We start from the raw sequence: 22,439 nt of genomic DNA on the forward strand, positions 1-22,439 counted from the left end.
GTCGTTAGACAACAGACAGTTTCTCAATAACAGGCACTCGGTTTATAATAATCTAATCTGGTACATTTCGGTGTTATTGATCACAATCTTCCAGTGCAGGGAGAAATATGTGCCGATGCGCATCTCTTCAGGACCACTCTGGAATGACTTTTCGTGAAAGTTCTTCATTTCAAAGAATTGTTTTCGTCTCAGTGTGATGACTTTCCGCGTGTGCGGGTGTGTGACACTTCTGACTGACGACGGCAGGGTTTCCCCCCCCCCTCCCCTCCTCCCTCCCCTACCAGGTTACTGGAGATCTGCCGCTGCGCGCGCGCTGATAAGTTTCACAGAAGAGAGAGAGCGCGAGAGAGAGAGCGACAGAGAGAGAGCGCGAGAGAGAGAGCGACAGAGAGAGAGAGAGACAGAGAGAGAGAGAGAGAGAGAGAGACAGAGAGAGAGAGAGAGAGAGAGAGAGAGAGAGAGAGAGAGAGAGAGAGAGAGAGAGCAGGTGCATCCCCGGCTCTCTGTACCCGCCCCTCGTGCTGCATGCTGTTTGGTGGAGGATTTAAGCGCTCGCGCCGTAAAGATGAGGGCTTTCTGAATGAGTGATTTCAAAAGTGAGCCGAGTTTCACAGGTAAGAGAGCAGCTCCATGCGCTTCCAGGGCTCACAAGTGGCTCATAAGTTAGTTTGCGTGGGGTTTTGAGAGTGACTTTTTCTAAACGTGAAAAGTTTCAGCAGGACTTTCACAACAACAACAACAACAACAACAACAACAACAACAACAACAACAACAACACAGCAGCACTTTGAAAGAGCTCAGCCTCCGGACGAGTGGACGCGTGGCGCGGCACAGGGCGCAGGGCGCACAGATGAACGCAGAGATGGAATACACGGGCTCCGGGAGCAGCGGCAACGGGAAGCTGCGCCAGTGGCTGATCGAGCAGGTGGACTGCGGGAAATATCCAGGGCTGGTGTGGGAGAACGACGAGAAGAGCATCTTCAGGATACCATGGAAACACGCCGGGAAACAGGACTACAACCGGGATGAGGATGCCGCGCTTTTTAAGGTGAAACATCCGCAGCCTCCTCCCGGCTTCATCCATTATTACAACTCATTACCTGAACTATGTGAACTTATTTATTAGCCTGTAAACTGACTCAAACTTCTCATAGGACGTAGATATTATTTATTTTATTAATCTAGATTCAAGTTTCCTCATTTCAAACACATACAAAGTTTTCTCGTGTCAGGTGCCATGCTTGTACTCTGCAGTAAATACATGCAATTTTAAAAAGTCCTCATTAAACGTTTATTAATTTATCATAATTTATTAAAACCTGCAACATGAAGCAGGCTGCAACATTTATGATCGATTAATCGCCGACTTTGTTGCTCACTGCTTGCACAATTGTTTGAAAATGTGCAACAAAGCCTGACTCAGTGTTTCAACAACCACATGTGATTTAGTCCTTAGAAAAAGTATCAAGATCACCAGAATCTCACCGTGGAAGAAAACGAAAAAAAAAGAATATTCACATTTGAGACTCTGAAATTGTTGTGAATAATTTTGAGTGGGGAGGCTGCCTCGAATCGATTAATCGTTTGTATCAAAGAGGATGTTTGCAGGCTCTTTGTTCGGCTACATGCTGCACGGTGGGCTACTCCCAGGCTCATGGGTGACATTTCCCCGGTGCTTGTGTCTGCAGGCTTGGGCGCTGTTTAAAGGCAAGTTTCGGGAGGGCATCGACAAGCCGGACCCGCCGACCTGGAAGACCCGCCTCCGCTGCGCCCTCAACAAGAGCAACGACTTCGAGGAGCTGGTGGAGAGGAGCCAGCTGGACATCTCGGACCCGTACAAAGTGTACCGCATCATACCTGAGGGCGCCAAGAAAAGTAGGTCCAAACCTCAGGCACCTGTTCTACAACACTTTGGAGTTTTTGTTGCTCTTTGAGTGAGTGGGTGGGTGAACTTCTTTGACTAATTGTGTTTAATTAAAATAAGCAAAGTTGGAAATTCTGTGTGAATGCCTTTACTGACTGATGAAAGGTCAGTGACTCCTCACTGGTGCAGTGAAGGTCACGCTGCACGATGTCAACAGGTGTGGACTTTTTCCTGCATGTGCAGAGTCTTATGAGTCTAACTTCTTTTATGTGCTGCGTTCAGGACCCCGACAGGAGGACAGCCCACTGAGCCCAATGACCTACCAGATGCACCCGACCTACCCCGCCCTGCAACCTCAGGTGATTTTGATGGGAAATGAGAGGGGTGGGTTTAAGAGTGTGTGTGTGTGTGTGAGAGAGAGAGAGAGAGAGAGAGAGGCTGAATGTGAAACAGAGATAGTGGATGAGAAAGCGTGCATGAGCTGAATTGCATGAATGACTCAAGCAAAGTGAAGGTCACAGGTTATGAGTTGTAGCTTCGGGTGTTGTCACAAAATGTTGGAAACGCTTTGATAAAATCGAGACGTTTGTCCTCACAGTATGAAAGTGATGAGCAGAGGATGTCAGCACATTTCATCTGCAGGATTTGAGAAATACTTAACCCAGCGTTTACTGCCATCATCCACATCTTCTACTAGTTTAAAATGAAATTACTCCATTCCTTATATTTCATAGATTTGATCTCTCTGCTCATGCACACTCAGACAATATATCAATATTCTGATTGATAAATGAGAATACATTTCTGTGCACGTTTTTTTACTTTTTCCTCCAGGAGATTTTTTAACTTGATTTAATAACCCAAGAAAAGTGAATCATATAAGACTTTACTCATTTTAGCATATTGTTCCATGTCTATGGTGTCTTTTTATGCAATATCCACATTTTTCTTTATTTAGTTTTTTTTTTTTTTTATTCATTTTAAAAGCTGTTTACTGTTTGTGCAAAAGGAAAAAAGTTTCAGTTTAGAAAAAGCTACAAACTCTTAATCAGATACATGCTCTGCATCAAATAGAATTAATTTATGAACAGTAAATATTTGTCATCCTTTAAAGGAGCAGTGCAAAGACTCGACCGTTCAGATTCACTTTTTCAGCTGATAACCTGCAGCAGGAGAAGTGTTTGCACGTTGCACTGACTGTGTGTGTGTGTGTGTGTGTGTGTGTGTGTGCAGGTTTCTCAGTACATGCCCTCAGCAGAGTGTACCTGGAGGGATTACTGCCAGGACCCGCCCTCCCTGTCTGAGCTGCCCTACACTCAGTTTCCCTGTCCGCCCCGCAGCCTGCCGTGGCAGGGCCCGACCGTCGACAACGGTACGCCGTAGAACATCACTTCACCGCTTCACCCTTGACAAGTTTGTAAACGTGTTTGTGTTAAGCTCTGGTTTGTCGGTCTGTGTGCGTGCAGGATACCAGCTCAGAGCCTCCATCTACTCGTACAGCCCTGCTGACAGCCAGACGTCACCTTTCACCCTGGACGCCAGCATCAGATCAGCAGAGGCCCTTTCAGGTAAAGCCACACTTTCACTTCACTTTGGTTGTCTGCACATCCTGAAATCAGAAAGAGAAAGATGATCGTTGGTCTGAGATCACGTGCATTAGTTGACGAGCAAGAGGAGCCGAGTTGTGAGAAACCAAAGAAGACCAAAAATGTCGACCCACACAGTTCAGTAACATTACTGGATTTACGCAGATGTGACTCTGCTAGCGTCTACGGCGCGTTGTAGAGACAGCTTTTTGGTGTGAGATGGATTTTTTTATTTATCCGTATGCAAGCCTGAAGCACAAGTTGGGTCAGACGACGTTCTTCACCCAGTAAAGCTGCGAAACACGAGACACTGGTTAACGATACGTGTAACTCTGCACGGATGTTCACTCTGCTAGTTTCTCTTCTTCGCTACATCCGTCACCGTCCTCTTCCTCTTAGCCTGAGCCGTTGGTAGAACAGCGTGTGAAATTGGTGAAACTGCAGATTCATTCACAGTGAAACTTGAACACTGTTCTGTACTGCGGAGGATTTTAGAAGAAAACGTCACTGACCTGCTCCTGTGTCATCCTCTCTCCTCCTTTCAGACCTCCGCCTGCATGTCTCTGTATATTTCCGCGACTCTCTGGTGAGGGAGGTGACCGTGTCCAGTCCGGAGGGGTGTCACATCACTCCATGTTCCCCGGAGGAGAAGCACTTCATGCAGCCTGGTGGTCGGGAGGTGATCCCGCTGCCTGTAGACAGCCTCACCGCCCAGAGGAGGACCGACGAGTGTCCCCCGAGTCCCCCGTCCGACCTGGAGAGGGGCGTGTTACTGTGGATGGGCCCAGAGGGACTCAACGCTCGGCGGCTGTGTCAGAGCAGAGTGTACTGGCAGGGAGGGCTGTCCCAGTACGGAGACAAACCCAACAAACTGGAGCGAGACGTCACCTGCACACTCCTGCACACGCAGGACTTCCTCACAGGTGAGACAGCAGGAAGCAGCTAGCGCTAACCAATCCATTCATCACAGTTGATTCTTTTCTGTTTGACCTATGACCTTTAGACTTTTAATTAAGAAATAAGAAGGAGCATGTGAAGGCCAGGGTGATGAAGTCAAGTCAACGCGGTCAGATGTATTAAGAAGCTACAAGCAGAGAGGGTGACATCGGCTAATAGTGTAGCATGACCTGGCGTCGGTGTTCAGTTTAATGCTAGCATGTAGCTCACCTAACGTGTGGAAGTCATGACACATCTGCTAAAATGTTGTTGTAATCTGTATCAGCGCTCACATTTCACAATCAGCACATCTCCACAGTTTAAGGAGCGAATCGTTTCGAAGCAACAACCCTACCATCCACGTTAGTCCCAGAGTATGAGCATCACAATCCACCCACAGGACGTCCAGCTCACCGGAACATGAACGTCTTCACAGTTTGAGTTTCAACCAGAAGTTTAAAATCACTTTGAACAAACAGTTTGAAAACGTTAGAAAGACTTCTCGAAAAAATATGTCTGATGTGCGACAGCTGGAAAGATTTCTAACCTGCGTCTGAACCACAACAGTAGCTGTACATGATACATTATTATACATACATGTGAAACAAGAACACGTGCAAATGGAGGAAGACGATGTGTACATTTGCAGCTCTTAGATTTGTACGTTCAGGTCTCCGATGGTTGTAAATGGGAAAGCTTCTGAATCAAACTGAAGGGTTTAGCTGCCTCTCTTTTATTTGTATTTAATGTTAGAACATAAAGTAAGGGAGGTAAGATGGGGGGGGGGGGGGGGGGGGGGGGGGGCAGCTGTGGATCAGCGGAGTCTCTCGACTTGGAAGTCGAGGGTTCGATCCCCAGCTTCTGCAACCGCATGTCCGATGTGTGATTGGACAAGATATTCAACCGCTAGTTGCTCCCTCTGCTTCATCAGCGGAGTGTGAATGTGTATGAATGGGATGAGTTACTCTTCTTATCGTAATCTCTACCATCAGTGCGTGAATGTGTAGGTGTGAAAGACTAGAAAATAGAGCAACACAAGCTCAAGTCCCTTTACCATCCATTTAGCATTTAGCATTCCAGTAAGTCCAGATATGAACGTACACTTTCTAGAAGACGTCCACACTTGACTCGACGTCTCTTTCAGAAGTTGGATATGAGCTTCACGCTGTGGCTGTTTACAGTATTATCTCAAGATGAGGTCACACTCACATGACTTCTTCACAGCCACTTCTTCCCCGCCCACATGCTTCGACTAACAGCTGTGAAAGAAGTCTGACAGATCAGTACATTTGCATACGTGGTATGAGCAGGACTTTCCATTCGACCTCACAAAGGTCACGCTGCTGCTTCTTCAAGTGAAATTCTGATGAATTCTTTTGTATCTAAAAGATCAGATAACTTTCATGTCAAAGTTTTGCATCTTTCAAATTTCTTCCTTTGTGGGTTGTTTTTTTTGTTTTTTTCAGAGATCCAGAATTATGGACTCCACGGTCGTCCGCCGCCTCGTTTCCAGGTCCTGCTGAGCTTCGGAGACGAGTGTCTGGACCCGCAGAGGCAAAGACGGACCCTTACAGTCCAGGTGATCACGGCGCCCTTTTATATCACCTGAGTGTAGCTCCGATTACTCACACTGCTGTGGCTGAACCTTCAACTCAACATGAGACTCACTGCGAGGCTCAGAGATCACAGCTGCAGAATCTGAAATGATCTAAGTGTGGTTCGAAAGGTTGAAAGTTGAGTCCTGAAAGTTTAACGAGAGGTTTTAAAAATTGAAAATCAGGATTTGAAAGTGTGTGAGAACTTTTTTTTTTTTTTTTTTTACAGTTATAATGTTTAATTCCTGCTTCTAGCACTTCTAGTCTTCGAACACTTGGAGACAAAACACAGAGGCGGGGGGGGGTCATTCAGCTTTAACCGTTCTCAAAGTTTGGGGGGGGGCACATGCAGCAATGGGCAGAGGTCGCCAGCACTCAGCATTGGCCTTGCTCTGGAGACTTCAGCCCCGTTTCCACACAGCAGTCCGGTACGGATCGGTACAGTTTGGTTCGATTAAGCCCGATCCCGTTTGTGTTTCCACAGCCACTCGTGTCCTATTTGGTAGGCGGCGTGTAAGCCGGATGACGAAAGCCGCTACGTATTAGCATCACATGATAGCAGCTAACAGCTAACCGCTAGCAGCTAACCACTAACCGCTAACAGCTACTCATAAATTCAACAAAGGAGAAAAACGCGACACAAACAAACCCAACGATGGAAGACATCCAGCAGTTGATCTCCTCTGTCACTGTCATGTGACTCTTTATTACAAGAACTCATCCAGCTTTGTTTCAGAGAAGGCTGTGCGCGGCGAGGACAAATACACACGTAAACAATCAGCTGTGTGTTAGACGCACTCTTCAAGGTCCCGATCCCTGAATGTGTTGGTCTTGTCTCAGAGCACTGTGGTCTTGGTTAACAGATTCAAACCCACAGTGACGAGGTCTATCGCCTCTGTACTTGGGCCTGTGTCTTAACCGCTATAGGCTATCGGCTATCGGCCAGCTTTTACTTTAACTCTTTGAGAATGTCTTGTTGAATTACCTCGAGTCTGATTGGAGCTCATGAAACTACCTTCAGAGGAAAATGTCTTTGGTTGTTGTAAAGCCTCTCACTCACCTGTGTGTCCCGTCTGATGTCTCAGGTGGAGCCGCTGTTTGCCAGGCAGCTCCTGTACTACGCCCAGCAGATGGGCAGCCACTACTACCGCAGCTACGAGCACCCGGGGGTCTCAGAGCTCGTAAACCCCTCTGAGGACTACCAGAGAGCCCTCCAACACCACCAGAGCAGCAGCCTGCAGGAGTGAGCTCAGGAAGAGACTGTGGAAAAGGTTCAGATGCAACCACGACCTTCTGCCACCGAGGACGACCTTCTCCCACCGAGGACGACCTTCTGCCACCTCGGACGACCTTCTCCCACCGAGGACGACCTCGGACGGCGTTTACTTACGGACATTTATTGACATTCCATGTTTGTATGTGCTCAAACCAAAGTGACTTTTTATTGTACTCAGGACGTTGTTGTGCACTATCGATATTGTCATTCCGACTTTCCAGAGAAAAACTGACAGCTCAGGTGATTGTACTGTAAAAATATGTTTTTTATGTTGAAGTGCCTTCAGGGGATTTTTTTTACATTTTCATTAAAATGTCTCCTCAACTTTGTTAGATCATGAAATCAATATTCGCTCCAGTGAACATGAAGCCAGTTAGCTTAGCTTAGCACAAAGATTTGAAGCAAAGGGAAACAGGTGGACTGACTAACGGGTAACACGATGTGCTCATCAAACCTTTGAAACACAACTCAGGTGTTTTTGTTGTTGTTGTTGCAATAGCTACCAGGGGTTAAGTGTCTAGCCCATAGCGACCAACAACACTTGCAGTATGAAGATCAGCTTTCTTAACAAATTAGACCGACTTGTTTCGGCTTGTGGCCTTCATCGGCGTCGTCATCGTCACCTTTTTTTTTTTTAAAACCTCTTCAAGCCAAAATCCTGCTCTGCAAAACAACAAGCGTGCTCAAAGATTCAGGAGTGAACTCGACTGACCCGAACTTCAATGTCAAGCGTCAGGCGAGCACCAACACTTACTGGGGTTTAAACGTTGCTCTCAGGTATATAAAGCTCATCAAAGACGTTAAACCAAAGTGAATACAACAAACAGAACAAACCTTAAAAGCATCTGAAAATCGTCTAAGCAACATTAAAAACTCTTTGAAATCCACAGAGACTGAATAGTTCTCGCTGGTCGTCCTCTAAGCCTCCAGTGGATTTTGTTATCAGCGCTATGATCCCGTCTTCTGATGGGCTCCGGAGCTCTCGCTGCGTGCAGCCCCCCTCACTCTGACTCCATCAGTGCATGTCCACAGGATCCTGTTTGTGCATGTGTGTGTGTGTGTGTGTGTGTGTGTGTGTGTTTCAGCCTTCGTCTAGCTTGTTCAACAACAGACGGTTAAATTGATCAATGAAGTATGTCTTCATCAGCGACAAGTCGTGAAACGTGCACAAACCCGAACAGATATTACACCAGGAAAAAAAATGGATTTAAAGAACGTCTTGGGAACATGCTATGCTAGCTGTTAGCTCACCAGTCGTTATGCTAAACTAAGCGGATCGTCCTCGTTAGCTTCATGTTTGCTGATCACGTCTTAATAGTGGAAAGATTTCTTGATTGTAAAGGATTTGAAATGACTCTCACCGCCTGAGAATAAGTTATGAATGAAGTTTGAACTCAGGGAGAGGATTTCTTGAAAAACCTTTATTAGTTTTGAATCAGATATTTGAGAGACAATGAATAAAAATCTGAGAAAAAATGTTGAATGTTTTTTTTTGTTGTTGTTTTTCTTTGCCTTGACAAAGAGAACTTCTGTTGTAAATAAAGAATAAAACGCTTCAATGTAAAGATTGACGACCTCTGCGTTTCAGCGTGTGTGAGCTCTTGTGGTTCTGTCAGTGTGTGTATGTGTGAACAGGAAGTGCAGTTCAGATGCAGGATGCGGCTGGTTAATCAAACACTTCATTATAACAAACAATGTGATGACATCACAAGGAGGTGGGGGAAATGGAGAGGAAGAGGTCGGCCACGCTTTCCGCAGCACGCCGAAGAGAGAGAAAGCCTTCCTGCATTCTGCTCACAGATTACAGTCTGTTTCCACTTTCATGGAAAACAACAAAAAAACCCTCGCAAATAACGAAGAAGAGCAGGGAAGATAGCATCACATGACAGAGGCCGCTTTATGAGAAACACTTTTTACTCTGAATCCACAAAGTAAAGCCTTCAAGGCCGCCAGGGAAGGACCTTGTAAACACTTCAGAGGAGCAGCTAATCATTATTTCTGATCATTAATGCGATCATTACAACCTCACAGGGAGCCAGACACAATGTGAAACACGTTACAAGACGATACAGCCGAAGTCCTGACCGTCTGAAACGAGAGATCAGCTCGCCGGCTGTGTTGCTGTCAGAGCCGTGTTTACATCATGTTTACACGGACGGGCCGAGTTTTTAGACCACGCAATATGAAGCTACATGCTAACCAAAGGGTGCTAACATTAGCATGTACAATGAAGGACACGGGTGACTCGAGCAAAAGGACGATTTTGTCTGCCGTTCGGTGCTTTCTAATTGGCGAACGTGAGAGGAGAGTGGGTTGGATATCTGACTGTTTGGCTTTGTTCAGACTGCCGCCCAAATCCGATCCAATCCAATCCGATTGCAAGTGACCACATCTGATCTGCCTGTCCATATTGACATGGTTTAATCCACACTGATTTCTATGGTAACAGATTTACGCCCAGGAAATACAACAGAAAAATGGATGACAGAGAAGTGTGATTATCATCAGTAAATCAGTTATTTCTGATGCAATCAGTCTCACGTCTGTTTGACTACGTTTGTTTTTATCCTTGCGGTTTTCTTTCACTGACCAAAGTTCACTTCCGGCCTGCTGGATCTACGTCGTCTGTATTTTTTTGTCGTGTTGCGAGTGATGCAGGAGACACAGTGAAGCGACCGAGACGTTCAGATTGAGTCGGATGTGAAGGAATCAGATTTAGGAAAAAATGATCTCATGTAGCTTTTTGTGTCCGGACGGGCGAAAAAATTAATTAAAAATTAAAATTTAGATGTGCTGAAAATCTGATTTGGAGATGCAATGTGAACAAGGCCTTCGTGTATGTGGAGCTCCCGCTGTGAAATGACACACTGAGACACCAGCAGTGCACCTTTGCAGAATCAATATAAATGCACAAAGATGTGATGACAGCTGAGCTGAGTGATACGACTCAGACTACGACTATGACTGGAAGACTTACACGTTCAGGAAGCACCAACGGGCTTCGACCTGAACGCCACAGACTGCATGTTCAAGTGTCAGTATATGAATATCCAAATGTATGGATGGATAACCGTTACAATAAGTGGAGCGTGGTCGTCTGATCAGAAAAGGTGAGCTCGATCACATTTTCTCTGATGTGTCAACATTTCTCCTTCCTTTCTAATCACCCCCACACGCTGAATCAGATCAAAGTCCAACGGTGTTTTGCACGTCTTGTCATCTTTTCTCCTGAATGGAACAGATATTCTGGCGTATAAAAAGAGCAAAATAAAAAAAAAAAAAGTCCCCCTTCTCACCTCGTTACTGTAAACAGAGAGCGGATAAAGGTTCCAGCTTTGAACTTTTTTTTTTGTGAATGAATCCGTGGGAGGACAGAAAGCTAAATTTAGAACACAGAGAATCAAAACAACGTCTGCCGGCCCTGCACGGCTTTCCCCTAAATGTAAGACGGGAAACCGATACGCTCGAGGACGAAAACAAAGCCGAGGCCAGAAGATGACTTGAACGTATGAATGGAACAATCATGAGTGGAGTCTGAATTTCACCGCTGTCCTCAGGTAACCCTTCTGTCAAAACTTTCTCATGTGAGGCGTGGGCGTGTCGCCGTCTGTTTGCACCGCTCTCTGTGGAAGTCGCCTCAACCCACGACCATTCTCACGCTTTCTGTCTTCCTCTTGGATCCATTCACAGCCTCCTCTGTCTGTGTGTGTGTGTGTGTGTGTGAGAGTGTGAGTGTGAGTGTGAGTGTGAGTGTGTGTGTGTGTGTGTGTGTGTGTGTGTGTGAGTGTGTGTGTGAGTGTGTGTGTGTGTGTGAGTGTGAGTGTGTGTGTGTGTGTGTGTGCTACCCTCCTAAATAACGGCCCTTCACCCTTCCCCACCCTGAACGAGCCCGCCCTGCACCCGCCCTCGTCCTCCTCCTCCCAGAGACGCTGATGTGACAAACTGCATGAGCGAGATGATGAGCTGGAGTTCTAGAGATGAATGGACCGACACGCACGCAGACTAACTGCCCTCTGATATGCAGAGAGGTTTACTCGGGTTCAACATTTACAGCGTCAGAGTTTGTCCCTGTCAGCTTCTGTACACATATCTGCAGCTGGGTGTCTTCAAAGCACAGCTCGGTTTGTTCTAAATGATCCATGCAGGGATGCTGGATCTCTTACTCCTGCAAACACACCTTCAAACTATGGAGATAAGGTCACAGCCTCCACGAGGTGCTTTGTAAAAACTTGAGCCAGGGTTAAACTTAGCCCAGCAACGGTTGCTATGAGGGGGAGCTCAGCGGACCAATCAGAGAAGCTTTGGGTTTTGAGGGATTTGTCATGTTGTGTCCTGGTCTACACAATAATTTTATTTTAAATACTACAAATAATCACCTGATATTTACAATGAAGGAGGTGTATTTCTTCTTGACAGAAACAGTCACTAACAATCCCGACTCTTTCACCTTCAGCCTGAGTTCATTATCAAACTATCAGCTCGTATCTGGTTCTGGTGAAACAGCAATGTCCAGACTTGACGCATGGGGGTCAGACCTCCAAGTCGAAGCCTGTAAGGAGGCGCAAACAAAAAACCGCCAGCACAAATATGAGAGTCCTTCAGTGTAACTGGCTGATGAGGACCTATATAACCCCGGAACATGAATACATTGCAAATAAATAACTTCTGGAAGAAAATGGTTAATAAATAAATGAGTGTAGATATTTGTGTTGGGATAGGCACAACATGCATCTTTGATTTGAGTTACCATGATCTTGGAAGGAGTCTTAAGTGTGAATGTGCTTTTAATGCAAGAGGGATTTTTAGAGAGATGGGAGGGGGGGTTCTGTTTGTTATATGGGGTATTGAAATCGTGAAAACAAAAACATAATAATAATAATTACTACAAATAAAACATTAAAAACTTTCCCAGCTGGTGAAGAAAATGTGATGTGTGAAAAACACCCAAAACAACTTTTCTATGAGACAAAGTAAATGAAGCATCACTTCAACGGTTCTCACTTTATTTTGGTAAGAGATGAAGCACAAACCAGTAACAGTTTAATAACTGCCTGTTAGCTGTATGAGTGACTGCCTGCATTAGCATAACCAACTCATCTGGGACTGTCCGACACAGTAACAATGAAATCCACTCATTCAGACTCTTTGAGATCTGATAAAACAGACAGAAATTGAAAGTGACACTGAAAAAAAAAGGGTGATGAGTGAACAATGCAGTGATAAGAGTTAAAGATGGAGAAGAGGTCTCAAAGGGGATTGCACAGAGTTAGAAGAGAGAGAGAGTGTGGTGGGGGGCGAGCGAGTTTATCTCTTAACAGGCTGGACGCAGGACGGCTGGAAGCAGGTGAGCTGGAGCTGCATGCTGCTTTTAAACATGTTCAGCAGCTCTTCCAACAACCTGCAGGAGAGAAAACAAAAGCTGAATTAGAGAGACTTGGTTTTTTTGTTGTCGCCTGATTTAGACTTCTGCGTTGACTCTACAGCGTAGCATGCACGCCATGTTGACGTAGCTACAAACGACGTAGAGCTCCGCCGCGTCGCTTCACCTTCCCTACATTTTACACCTCCGCTCTCCCTGAATGCAGCTTAGCTCAAACGCCAACGCAACACGCTGGGTTCTCAGTCGCCATGCTTTCCTCTACGCTGGGTTTCAGTTGCCATGGTTTCCTGTAAACAAACGTTCAACACGGAAGTGGAAACGAGGCTGAGCAGGTCCTAAAAGCATCGACTCATTCCTTAGAGGTGCGCTCGCTCTCTCAGACTGCAGACACGCTCAGATCGTTATCTGACGCATCTGACCAAACTACACAGAAGAAGAAACCCTGCCCTGACTCTCTCATACAAACACTGATTCTACATCGAGGTGTTTTAAATGTTTAATCCAGATTATTAAACCAAGTCTGATAAGAGCATGTTGGCTCGAGACGTCGATGAATAAATCCTTCAAACAGGAGCTTGTTTTGCTTTTCCTGTTCTCTCGTGTTTTGGATGCAGCGCCCACTGAGGCATGCTGATTTTTTTCTTTGAGATTTTTTCATTTCAGTTCAAGAGACAAAAAAATCACAACAATATTTTATCAGCTTGAGGAAGCAGCAGACGATCTCCTCCCACAAAGCTCAATCTGTGTTTTTGCCTGTCGCCTTGGAGAGTGAGCTAAAACGTCTCAAAACAAGCATGTGACTCTCTTCCTATAACACACACACTTCCAGGTGGAGCCGAAGTCTAAAGCTAACAGAACTAGCTTCAAGAGGAAGACACTTTGAATGGGTTTTGATGAAGACGTGTCGGTGGGACTCACTTTTTATCGGCGCCGCTGTGCAGCTGAGGAAGGCCCTCCATCGCTAGCTTGAAGCTGGCGCTGCGAGACAAGACGTCACTTTAACTTGATGTTAAAGACACATGCATCTATGAGATACAGTATGTGTGTGTACCTACTTAGCATTTACACTGACCTCTACACACACACACACACACACACACACACACACACACACACACACACACACCACAGTGGGTGTACACAGCAGAACCAGATTACTTTCACTTCCTTTCCAGAACCAGCAGGTAACATAAATAGGGATTGTAGTGAGGGATGTGCGACTGCTAAGATTTACGTCTGTGACACTCACTGTCATAAATCACCGGCCATATTCACTCTGTGAGTTCCTGTGTGTGTGTGTGTGTGTGTGTGTGTGTGTGTGTGTGTGTGTGCTGCACTCACTTGCTCTCAGCGTTCAGGAATGCAGCGATGGCGTCTCTCAGGGCACAGAGTTCAAGTCGAGCCTGAGGACAGCACAGGAGGGGGAGAGATGACTTCAGTTGGCAGCTTGAGCAGAAACCGACTTTATCAGAAAGAAACCTGGACCAGTGTGGGGGGTCGTTATGAGTCAGGGTCCTACTATGAGTGTGTGTGTGTGTGTGTGTGTGTGTGTGTGTGTGTGTGTGTGTGTGTGTGTGTGTGTGTGTGTGTGTACCTGCAAGGCTCCGTTTTTACTGAAGGAGGACACACACTGCATAAGACGACACATCTCGTCCGCAACTGCCTCCACGATTCTGGACAAGACCCGAGGAACCAGGTCCTTGGACACCGTGAAGACCTGAGGCACAGACATGGAAGAGTGTAGGGATTTAAAAAAGAGCAGAGCAGACAAAAAGAAAGATCTGCTTCATGTGCAAAGTTTGATAAAAAAGAGACATCTTGTACCTCAGCATGAACTGTGATGATGTTGACCAGAGCCTCCTTCAGGTAGTTCCTCACACCTGAGGGGGGAAAAAGATGCTTTCAGATCCAAATGGAAACGAGAGTTTTAAAACATCTCTCTCTCTCTCTGTCGTATGACGCCACGACATGAGGGGGAGAAAAGGTCAAAGTGCACCACACAGCAGCTGCATCGATTCACAACATGCTGCATCATCAAAAGACCTTTTTACTGTTTTACTACAACAACAGTGTTTGGACATCGCACTGTGCTGAGAAGAGTTCAGCTGTCAATCAAAGTTGAAAAAGGTGGAAGAAAAACAGAGGCAGCGACAGAGTGAAAGTAGTGAAAGTGGATCTTTAATGTCTTGCAGCGCCCACACAGCAACACAAAGTGTGACAAGTGAAAGTATCAGATCCTGGATCTGTGGTTTAGTGTCCAAAGTGTTCCTGTTTCACACACAGAGCTCACGGCACGGCTTCAGAGAAGAGCGAGGAAGAAGAATCTGGTGCCAGTCTGACGAGTCTCACACACACACACACACACACACACACACACACACACACACACACACACTCGGGCTTGTTGCTTCACTTCCTGGGTGTAGGTAAACCACACATGCATAGACGGGTTCACCTGGGCGGCTGCTGCTGCTGCTGCTGCACAGCCTCAGCTGAGCTCAAAGGCCAGGACACTTTGAGGGGGACTCACAGAACCCCCCCCCCCCCCCCCCCCCCCTGTGCTGTTTACGGTAAGTCCTCGCAGTGCAGAGGAGAACCACAACAACACAGATCACAGCAGACCTGTCAGCTCAGATCCCACAAGACCCTTCTGATATCACACGGGTCAGTTGGTGGTTTGTGCAGGTAGTTTCCCCCCGTAGACCGACACAAACATCCCCGTCTGTGTTACTCTCTCACTGTGCCGTACCTGTTGGCGTCTGACAGTCCCTCCAGTCGAAGTATCCGGCGTAGATCCCGGGCTCCAGAGAGCCTGCGATGGGGTCCGCTCGCCGCTCGATGTAGGCGTCAAACAGCTGTCTGTCCAGCTCTCGCACGGCGTCCACACTCACCTGCAACGATACAGACACGTGGCAAACGTTACCCCTCAAACGGTCTCCTTAAAAATCGACTTTTTGACTTCATGGGAGGAAGTGTGATCGTCTGGAATCAGATCTTTACTGGCTTCAAAAGAAAAACAGCAGATCCACGTTGAGGGACTCTGAAGTCTCCATGTTCTGCTCGTGTGCTCGGAGCAAAGTTTTAAAAAGCTCTTCAGTCGTGAGGCAGCAGCATGATGGATCATCGTTCAAATCCAACCTTTCCCTCACATCATTCCCCCCTCCCTCTCTCTCTCTCTCTCTCTCTCTAACTTCACACTCTATCCACTGCCCTGTCTCCAAAATAAAAGCAGAAACAGCCCCAAAAATAAACCTTAAAAAAAGAAAACCTTCGGGCTCGACTGATTAATCAGCCAGACGATAACATCGGTCAATCGTATCTGCAAATTTAAACTCTCTCTCTTTCTTTTTTCACCAGTCAAATGTCATTGGAGTATCCTTAAAGTACGCCAGCAGCTGTCTGTCTGGCTGTCACCAGAGGAGGGCGCTATATGGATCACGACCAGCATCTCGGGCGTCAGTGTTTTCCAGTTGAGTGTTTGAGGATCATCATCATCCATCTATTGGCCGATATATCCCTGATATCGATGTCGGTGTTATCGGCCTCAAATATCCAGTGCTGGTCGGGCTCCACTTTTTTTAAATTAATTTTTAATTAAATGACTTAAATACGGCTGTGTCCAGAAAACTAAATCAAGAACGGCTTCATCCAATCAGAAATCCTCCTTAGTGTCTTCAGTCCGGACTGTTCTGTCTAATCCATGTGGACTCAACACAAACATGGACGCACGACTCGACCTGTGTCACCTCTGTGTGTCACCTCTTCAGGTATCATGACATTTTCTATGAAGGTAATATAAATGTTGATACTTGGAGGCCATGAATGGATAAAATATGACCAAGATGATTCCCCACCACATGACTGTTTCCTGTCATTGCTGATAGACATCTGAGTGTGTTAACTCTGAGCTGTCTCAAGATCAAAAAGGTCGAGATAAGTCAGTGATTGTTATTAATCTTTCAGAGGAAATAACACTGTGTTGTTTTTTTTTTTTGTTTCTTGATTTTTACTGGAAAACCAACGAACACTGCTGTACTTTGTGTCAGCCTTTAGTCATCGTGTGCAGTGGTGTGTGTGTGTGTGTGTGTGTGTGTGTGTGTGTGAAGAAGAGAAAGGAGGGCGAAGCCTCGAAGACAATGACCTTTTACTTTTCATTTGAAAGAAGAGTCATATCTGTGCTCAGAAGAGCTCTAATGACACATCAGCAGGATGAGACTGAGTTTGAACATGTTGTTTGTGTTTTACTGACCCGCGTGATCTTCTCCGTGCCCGTCAGGTTGTGCTTCTCAAAGTGATGGGCCAGGTTCAGGAAGGTGCGTCTCTCCAGGTACTGGCAGTTACTGAGGATGATGAGTAAGCGCTGCTCCTGTGTACACACACACACACACACACACACACACACACACACACACACACTTTAAAAGCTGTTTGGAGCAGAAAAACGTCCTGATTTTCATCATTTTTTTTAAAAACCAAGAAGCTCGTGTTTTAACCGAGCGTCTCTCCCTGTTTTGAGCTTCACTCGCTGCGTGTTTCAGATCGGCTCTTTTAAAAACACCGTCTTCCATCACAGATCACTCGCCTCGGACTGTCCCGAGGTCGAGCGGCGCCAAAGCTCGGACCGCTCCGCTTGTCCCCCACACTGTTTGTAAATCTAACCTCTCATGTCTTTATGTCTCCAGGAAACACTCGTGAACTCACTATCAGAAGGGATTCTAGAGGCTCCCGGGGCCCCAGGCACAATCGGGGGCCCCTCCAACCGGCGTTCATCACCAGCATGTCTTCCTCTCTCTCTCTCTCTCTCCCTTCACTTTCACTCACTCACTTTACCTCCATGCTTCGCGGAGCAGGGCAACGAGAGGGAGGGCTGTCAGGTGGGGCCCCCCGAGGGACGCATCCTGCTGTCACTGCACGTTTTGAACCACTTGTCACCCCTTGAGGGCCCCCTGTTTGCCTGGGGGCCCCGAGCACTTGCCTGTCCTGCCTCCTGACAAACATCCCCTCTGCTCACTGTCCAGTGATCCACTCTGTGCGAACGCCTTCACTGCGTCACGTCCCCTCACTGACAAGTGATCTGTTTTTACCAACGATTTCTTATCTTGTAAAACGATCTTCGAAAGATGAGTCACTCAAAGTGGCGCTCACAAACAAAAGCCGAAGACCGCAAGGACGGTGACAGGAAGGCGAGCCTGCATGCTGATGGCCATGACTGATGTGGGTCTCGGTGGCGTTTTGTTTGTCATCGTTGACACGACCACGCAGACGAGATAAGGCACCAAGCGACAACAAGTGATTGATGCCAGCTCTCTTTTCGTGTTAAAAAAAAAACTCGGCCAACACTTGAGTCGATGCGAGGAGTTAAAACCCGCTTTAACTCTGGTCATCTGCACTTCTTCATGTTTGTCTGCATGAACCCTGCTACACACGTTGGAGCCGGGGGGGAAACCCCGTCTGCACCTTGCTCCATTTCCCTTTACCAGAAGCGCCCTACGCCCTTCTCTTCCTCCACCTCGTCCTCCTCTTCCTCCCTCCCCTGCACGCTGCCTCCTTCAGCAGCATCTCTAACAAGTTACAGGAAATGAGGACGTATCTGCTTCTTGTCCATAACCAGAAAACAGCCTGATAACATTTGGTGGTTTGAGTGAGTGACACACGTGTTTGTGTGGTTGTGTGGAGGAGAGCGAGCCCACGCCGCTGGTGACGCTGCTCGTATCCAGATGTGGTATTTGAGGTGTATTAACCCCAAAATGTTTCACGGAAATAATAATAAATAAGAAGCGACATCGCGGCTCACAGGTGTCGGACTGAAGCCTTCTTGAACCCCAGGAAACCGATCAGGAGACGACAGGTCCACCGACGTGTTTCTGCACACACAGGAGAGTTTTAGTTTTTGAGTGTGACGCTGAAGCTCGCTGAAGATGAAAAAGTGAAGCGCGCACACTCACAGGGAGGTGTCCACGTCTCCGTCTGTCTTGGTGCTCAGCTGCGCCAGACAGTTGATGAAAACCTGAGGGAGGAACAACGGACACACGAGTCAGTTCCAACAACATCCTCCTGTTTTTGCTCTCCTTATTGATTTGTCGCGCGAGTGAAACGGAACAGATGAATTCTAAGTCGTGGTTTGTGTCACACTGAGTGATTGGGATTAAACTTAGTTGAAAGCGTACCTTCATGATGCCCAGACTGAGCTCGGTAGCTTGGTCCTGGACCTGGTCCAACTGCAGCACCTGAGACAGACACACAACATGAGAACAGCTGGATTGTTTGCTCTGTAGTTTGTAACTAACATGGTAAAATGCTTGCTTTTGTTTGTTTTTCTGTTGTGTTTTTGTTTTATTCATTTTTTTTCTTTCTTCTTCTTTTTTTACATTTTTCTATTTTAATTGTTTTATTCTTTCAAAAGCCGCCTGTGGAGGCAAATTAGCCCCTGTGCTAATCCACTCAAATCAATGCATGTGCTGTGTCCACATCAAATACACATTAAATTAACAATAATTATTCGACAAGTGAGTTTTTCTTTTTTAGGATGAAGTTCGCATCGTCATCTTCAGGTCAGACAATTCAAGATTCACGACGATCCAGATGATTCATCACGACAGGATCCTCGATGTTTAAGGGCCTTTTTTAAGATTCATCACCGCACAACCGACATAAAATAGAAAAACACTCCCGGTATCTCTGGACTAACTATGACTCTAGAATAAAAAGATTCATACGACTTTCAAAGTGTGTGATATGTTTGCTCACATTGATTTCTCCTGCTTTGATTTCCAGCGGCTCTTTGAGCGACTGCAGCATCTGGATCATGCACTGTTCAAACTGTGCAGGCTGCGAGCAAGCGAGAGAGAGAGAGAGAGAGAGAGAGAGAGAGAGAGAGAGAACACAAAGATTATTAAAACAGGATCCTGAAAGTGTCACGCAGTGTTTGACTGCATCGTATAGGGGTCAGCATGGAAACACAACAAATACAGAAGTTTTAAAGGTTAGAGGGAAAACAGCTGAAAATATCAGGACAGGAATTTTTTAATCACTTTTTTTTTTTTGGGAGAAAACGAAGGTCAGCGAAGGTCAGCTAACGCACACATGACTGAATCAGGTGCTGAGACGTGAAAAACCAAAGACCGGCAACACTATGTACTTCTTAATGTTGTTTAGTTTCTTTGATTTAGAGAAAGTGCACAAAGATGCTTCGTGCCAGATTGATCGTTTCTATCTGGAGTCCCTGGACAGAAATAAAGATCAACCAGTCATGCACACGGGTGCTGGCCCGGGTGTTCTTTATCGCATTTTGCAAAAAAAAAAAGCTGAAGGTCAATCATCGATGACGACAAGAAAGTGAAAAAATGTTAATTTAAAGTTCCACATTGATAAAGAGGTTTATCTTTGATCGCTCACGTGACGTGTCAGTGAGCGTTTGGTAACACGTCCTTACCAAACTGGTGATGCCTTCATTATCTACCACCCAGTCCTCCTTCTCTGCCAGCCTCTTGACATCTGGAAAAAAATATACAATCATAAAGATGAAACACTTAAAAACCTCTCGACGGTTTAAACTGGTATTACAGATGAAAATATGAAACCTTTGTGAAGCAGAAGCACAACATGAAACCGTAATGGTAACTTCAGTGAAAACCAGTCGCTCTTCTCAAAACGACCGTGATGACCACAAGTGAAACTGAGTGCGTCTGGTACACTTTCCTCTTTTCTACCCTGGAAGCTGAGAAAGCTGAGAGAGCAGAGCTCGCCCATAGAGCTCTATGAACAAAACACATGGCCGTCTTAAATGTCGAGTCTTCTCAGTGCGGTCCGAGTCCTCACAGCTCTTTACGGGAGCATTAGTGCAGAGGTGCCAGAGTGAGGCTGCGACACGGGGAGCCGAACCAGAGACAGTCAGAGGGTCGACCAGAACAACTTCCATACTTTGGTCCAAACCAGGACTTGAACCGGCGACCCTCTGGTACCCAACCCAAGCCCCCTACAGACTGAACGATCAGCAGCTTTTCTTGTTATACTGAATAAATGAAATGTTCAAAGGGTAATGATTCACCTTTTCGGTCATTGTTTTTTTTTTTATTATTATGACTGTTCGTGTTTTTTTTTAATGTTTTTTGGTCATGGACTGAAATAAATATTTACTACTATTACTCACAACAACCCCAAAATGTTCTGTTCCCTATAACTACACAAGAAACAGATTGTGCAAACTTCAGAATGACACAGCGGTGGGCAACATGTCCTTCCTGAAGATCCCGTACCTGCTGCTCTGACTTTTCTGACGGTGCTGAGCTTTTAAAGGAAGCTGCCACTTTCTTCTTTTACTGTAGATACGATAAAAAGACTTGAGCTGGTACAGCGCAGGTCACACCTCCACATTCATTATTGTATTTTTGAATTATTTTGCATTGTACTATTTAAGTCTATTTTTTTAACCCCTTTAATTAATCAATGTAAACTTGCTCATAGCTGCTCTTTTTTTCTTTTTTGTTATTGATGCTGTTTATATTCCCTGTTTTACTGTTTTTTTTTGGAGCTGCTGTAAAACCCGAATTTGCCCCATTGGGGGATCAATATCCTGATCCTGATCATACACATTCATGCGTGCATTCAAGTGCTGCAACTTCAGTTAATAAAATGAGACAGTGTGTGTGTCGAGGAGGAGAGAAAAGCCATGTTCACACTGAAGGAGACTGCTGGTGATATTTGAATAGTGCAAACTTTTGATAAATCGATGACAGAATGAAGCGCAGACATGCTGCGTCTGTTCCTGCTCACCTTCTGTCGTGTGCAGCAGAGTCACCATGAGGCAGTGGACTCTCAGATCCAGCAGCAGATCCTGGATCACCTGCAGCAAGTCGTTGGGGATCTCCAGAGCAGAGAGAGCCTCGTGACAAGCCCTGAGCACGAGGCAGAGGAGGAGAACACGTTACACAAAGAGATCCAGTTGGAAACCTGGATACAACTCTGTGAGCACTGCAGGAGGTCAAAAAGACAAAATGGGCGTGAGAACCTGACGGTGTGGATGATTTGTGTCAGCCAGTTTCCAGTGAGCTCCGTCTTGTTGTCCCAGCCTCCGTACAGATTGAGCTCCGCCTGCGGCAGGGTGGAGGGGAGGAGAGCGCCGCGCACCAGCTTCACCAGTCGATGGGTCATCTCCTCGATCATTTTCTATAACACAGGTTTCCTGCGGTGAGTCGGTGCCTTAAAATAAAGCTGAGGTGTAAACAGTCTGGGTGACACATACTTTAAAGTCGTTCTGTCTCTGTCGAGCATTCTTCTTGGATTTTTCCACCTGCCCGGATTTCTCTCCAGTCTGCAGAAGAAAAAAAGAAGCACATGACGAAGCACATAACACACAAATGCTTCAAATCATCTTTGTGACTGGAGCAGTTCATTCAGGGACGTCACCATGTTTCTTCTTCTTTCTGTCGGAAGGCGAAAAAAGACTGAAGACAAGTGAAGACTTCAGCCGACATCTAGAACAGCTTTTATTTTCTTTAATTTATGCAGATTTCATATTAATACAAACAATGAAATCTAACCAAACAGGGTCACTGTAAAAGGCCTTAAAAGAGAATCGAATTTAATTTGCATTCATTTCTGACCTGGATGAAACGGGTGGTTTAAATCATAAATCTAAAGAACGAGACCAAACCTTCTCCTTTTCCTAAACTGTGACCAGTCTCTACAATAAAGGCAAACAAAAGCCCAAAAATACATCTTAAAAAAAAAAACAAGAAAAGTGAAATATGGGGTTTATGGGGACCTGTCAGGTTTGTGACTTATAGTCTGCTGAGGATATTTT

The 22,439-nt window shown here is 45.9% G+C and overlaps 2 protein-coding genes across 2 annotated transcripts in view; one reads left to right on the forward strand and one right to left on the reverse strand.

The window, feature by feature from the left end:
- Positions 1-484: 484 nt before the first annotated feature.
- Positions 485-9,746, forward strand: LOC306828648 (interferon regulatory factor 4-like). The gene is made up of 9 exons (XM_079351186.1): positions 485-614; positions 711-1,048; positions 1,689-1,875; positions 2,147-2,223; positions 3,098-3,236; positions 3,331-3,432; positions 3,996-4,373; positions 5,853-5,965; positions 7,067-9,746. Exons 1-9 carry the CDS (start codon positions 581-583, stop codon positions 7,226-7,228), a joined length of 1,530 nt encoding a protein of 509 aa, XP_079207312.1. The 5' UTR covers positions 485-580; the 3' UTR covers positions 7,229-9,746.
- Positions 9,747-12,243: 2,497 nt separating this feature from the next.
- exoc2 (exocyst complex component 2) overlaps positions 12,244-22,439 on the reverse strand; it is a 41,816-nt gene continuing 31,620 nt past the window's right edge. Inside the window, exons 13-27 of the mRNA XM_079351225.1 lie at positions 21,879-21,947; positions 21,645-21,802; positions 21,410-21,531; positions 20,070-20,131; positions 19,385-19,465; positions 18,805-18,864; positions 18,583-18,644; positions 18,432-18,501; positions 16,887-17,003; positions 15,387-15,528; positions 14,462-14,517; positions 14,232-14,354; positions 13,979-14,040; positions 13,556-13,615; positions 12,244-12,655 (exon numbers count right to left, since the gene is read on the reverse strand). Coding sequence (XP_079207351.1) covers positions 12,562-12,655; positions 13,556-13,615; positions 13,979-14,040; positions 14,232-14,354; positions 14,462-14,517; positions 15,387-15,528; positions 16,887-17,003; positions 18,432-18,501; positions 18,583-18,644; positions 18,805-18,864; positions 19,385-19,465; positions 20,070-20,131; positions 21,410-21,531; positions 21,645-21,802; positions 21,879-21,947 — 1,338 coding nt within the window. The 3' untranslated portion in view covers positions 12,244-12,561. The remainder of the gene's footprint in view (positions 12,656-13,555; positions 13,616-13,978; positions 14,041-14,231; positions 14,355-14,461; positions 14,518-15,386; positions 15,529-16,886; positions 17,004-18,431; positions 18,502-18,582; positions 18,645-18,804; positions 18,865-19,384; positions 19,466-20,069; positions 20,132-21,409; positions 21,532-21,644; positions 21,803-21,878; positions 21,948-22,439) is intronic.

This window comes from Symphodus melops (genome assembly GCF_947650265.1).
Source record: "Symphodus melops genome assembly, chromosome: 8".
NCBI classification, from domain to species: domain Eukaryota; kingdom Metazoa; phylum Chordata; class Actinopteri; order Labriformes; family Labridae; genus Symphodus; species Symphodus melops.

Bases quoted from the DNA above. Each gene is read 5' to 3' on its own strand.
- LOC306828648 (XM_079351186.1), top strand. From the start codon at position 581: ATGAGTGATTTCAAAAGTGAGCCGAGTTTCACAG. The intron at 615-710 runs GTAAGAGAGCAG...AAACGTGAAAAG, and splicing joins AAGTGAGCCGAGTTTCACAG to TTTCAGCAGGACTTTCACAA. The intron at 3,237-3,330 runs GTACGCCGTAGA...GTGTGCGTGCAG, and splicing joins GGGCCCGACCGTCGACAACG to GATACCAGCTCAGAGCCTCC.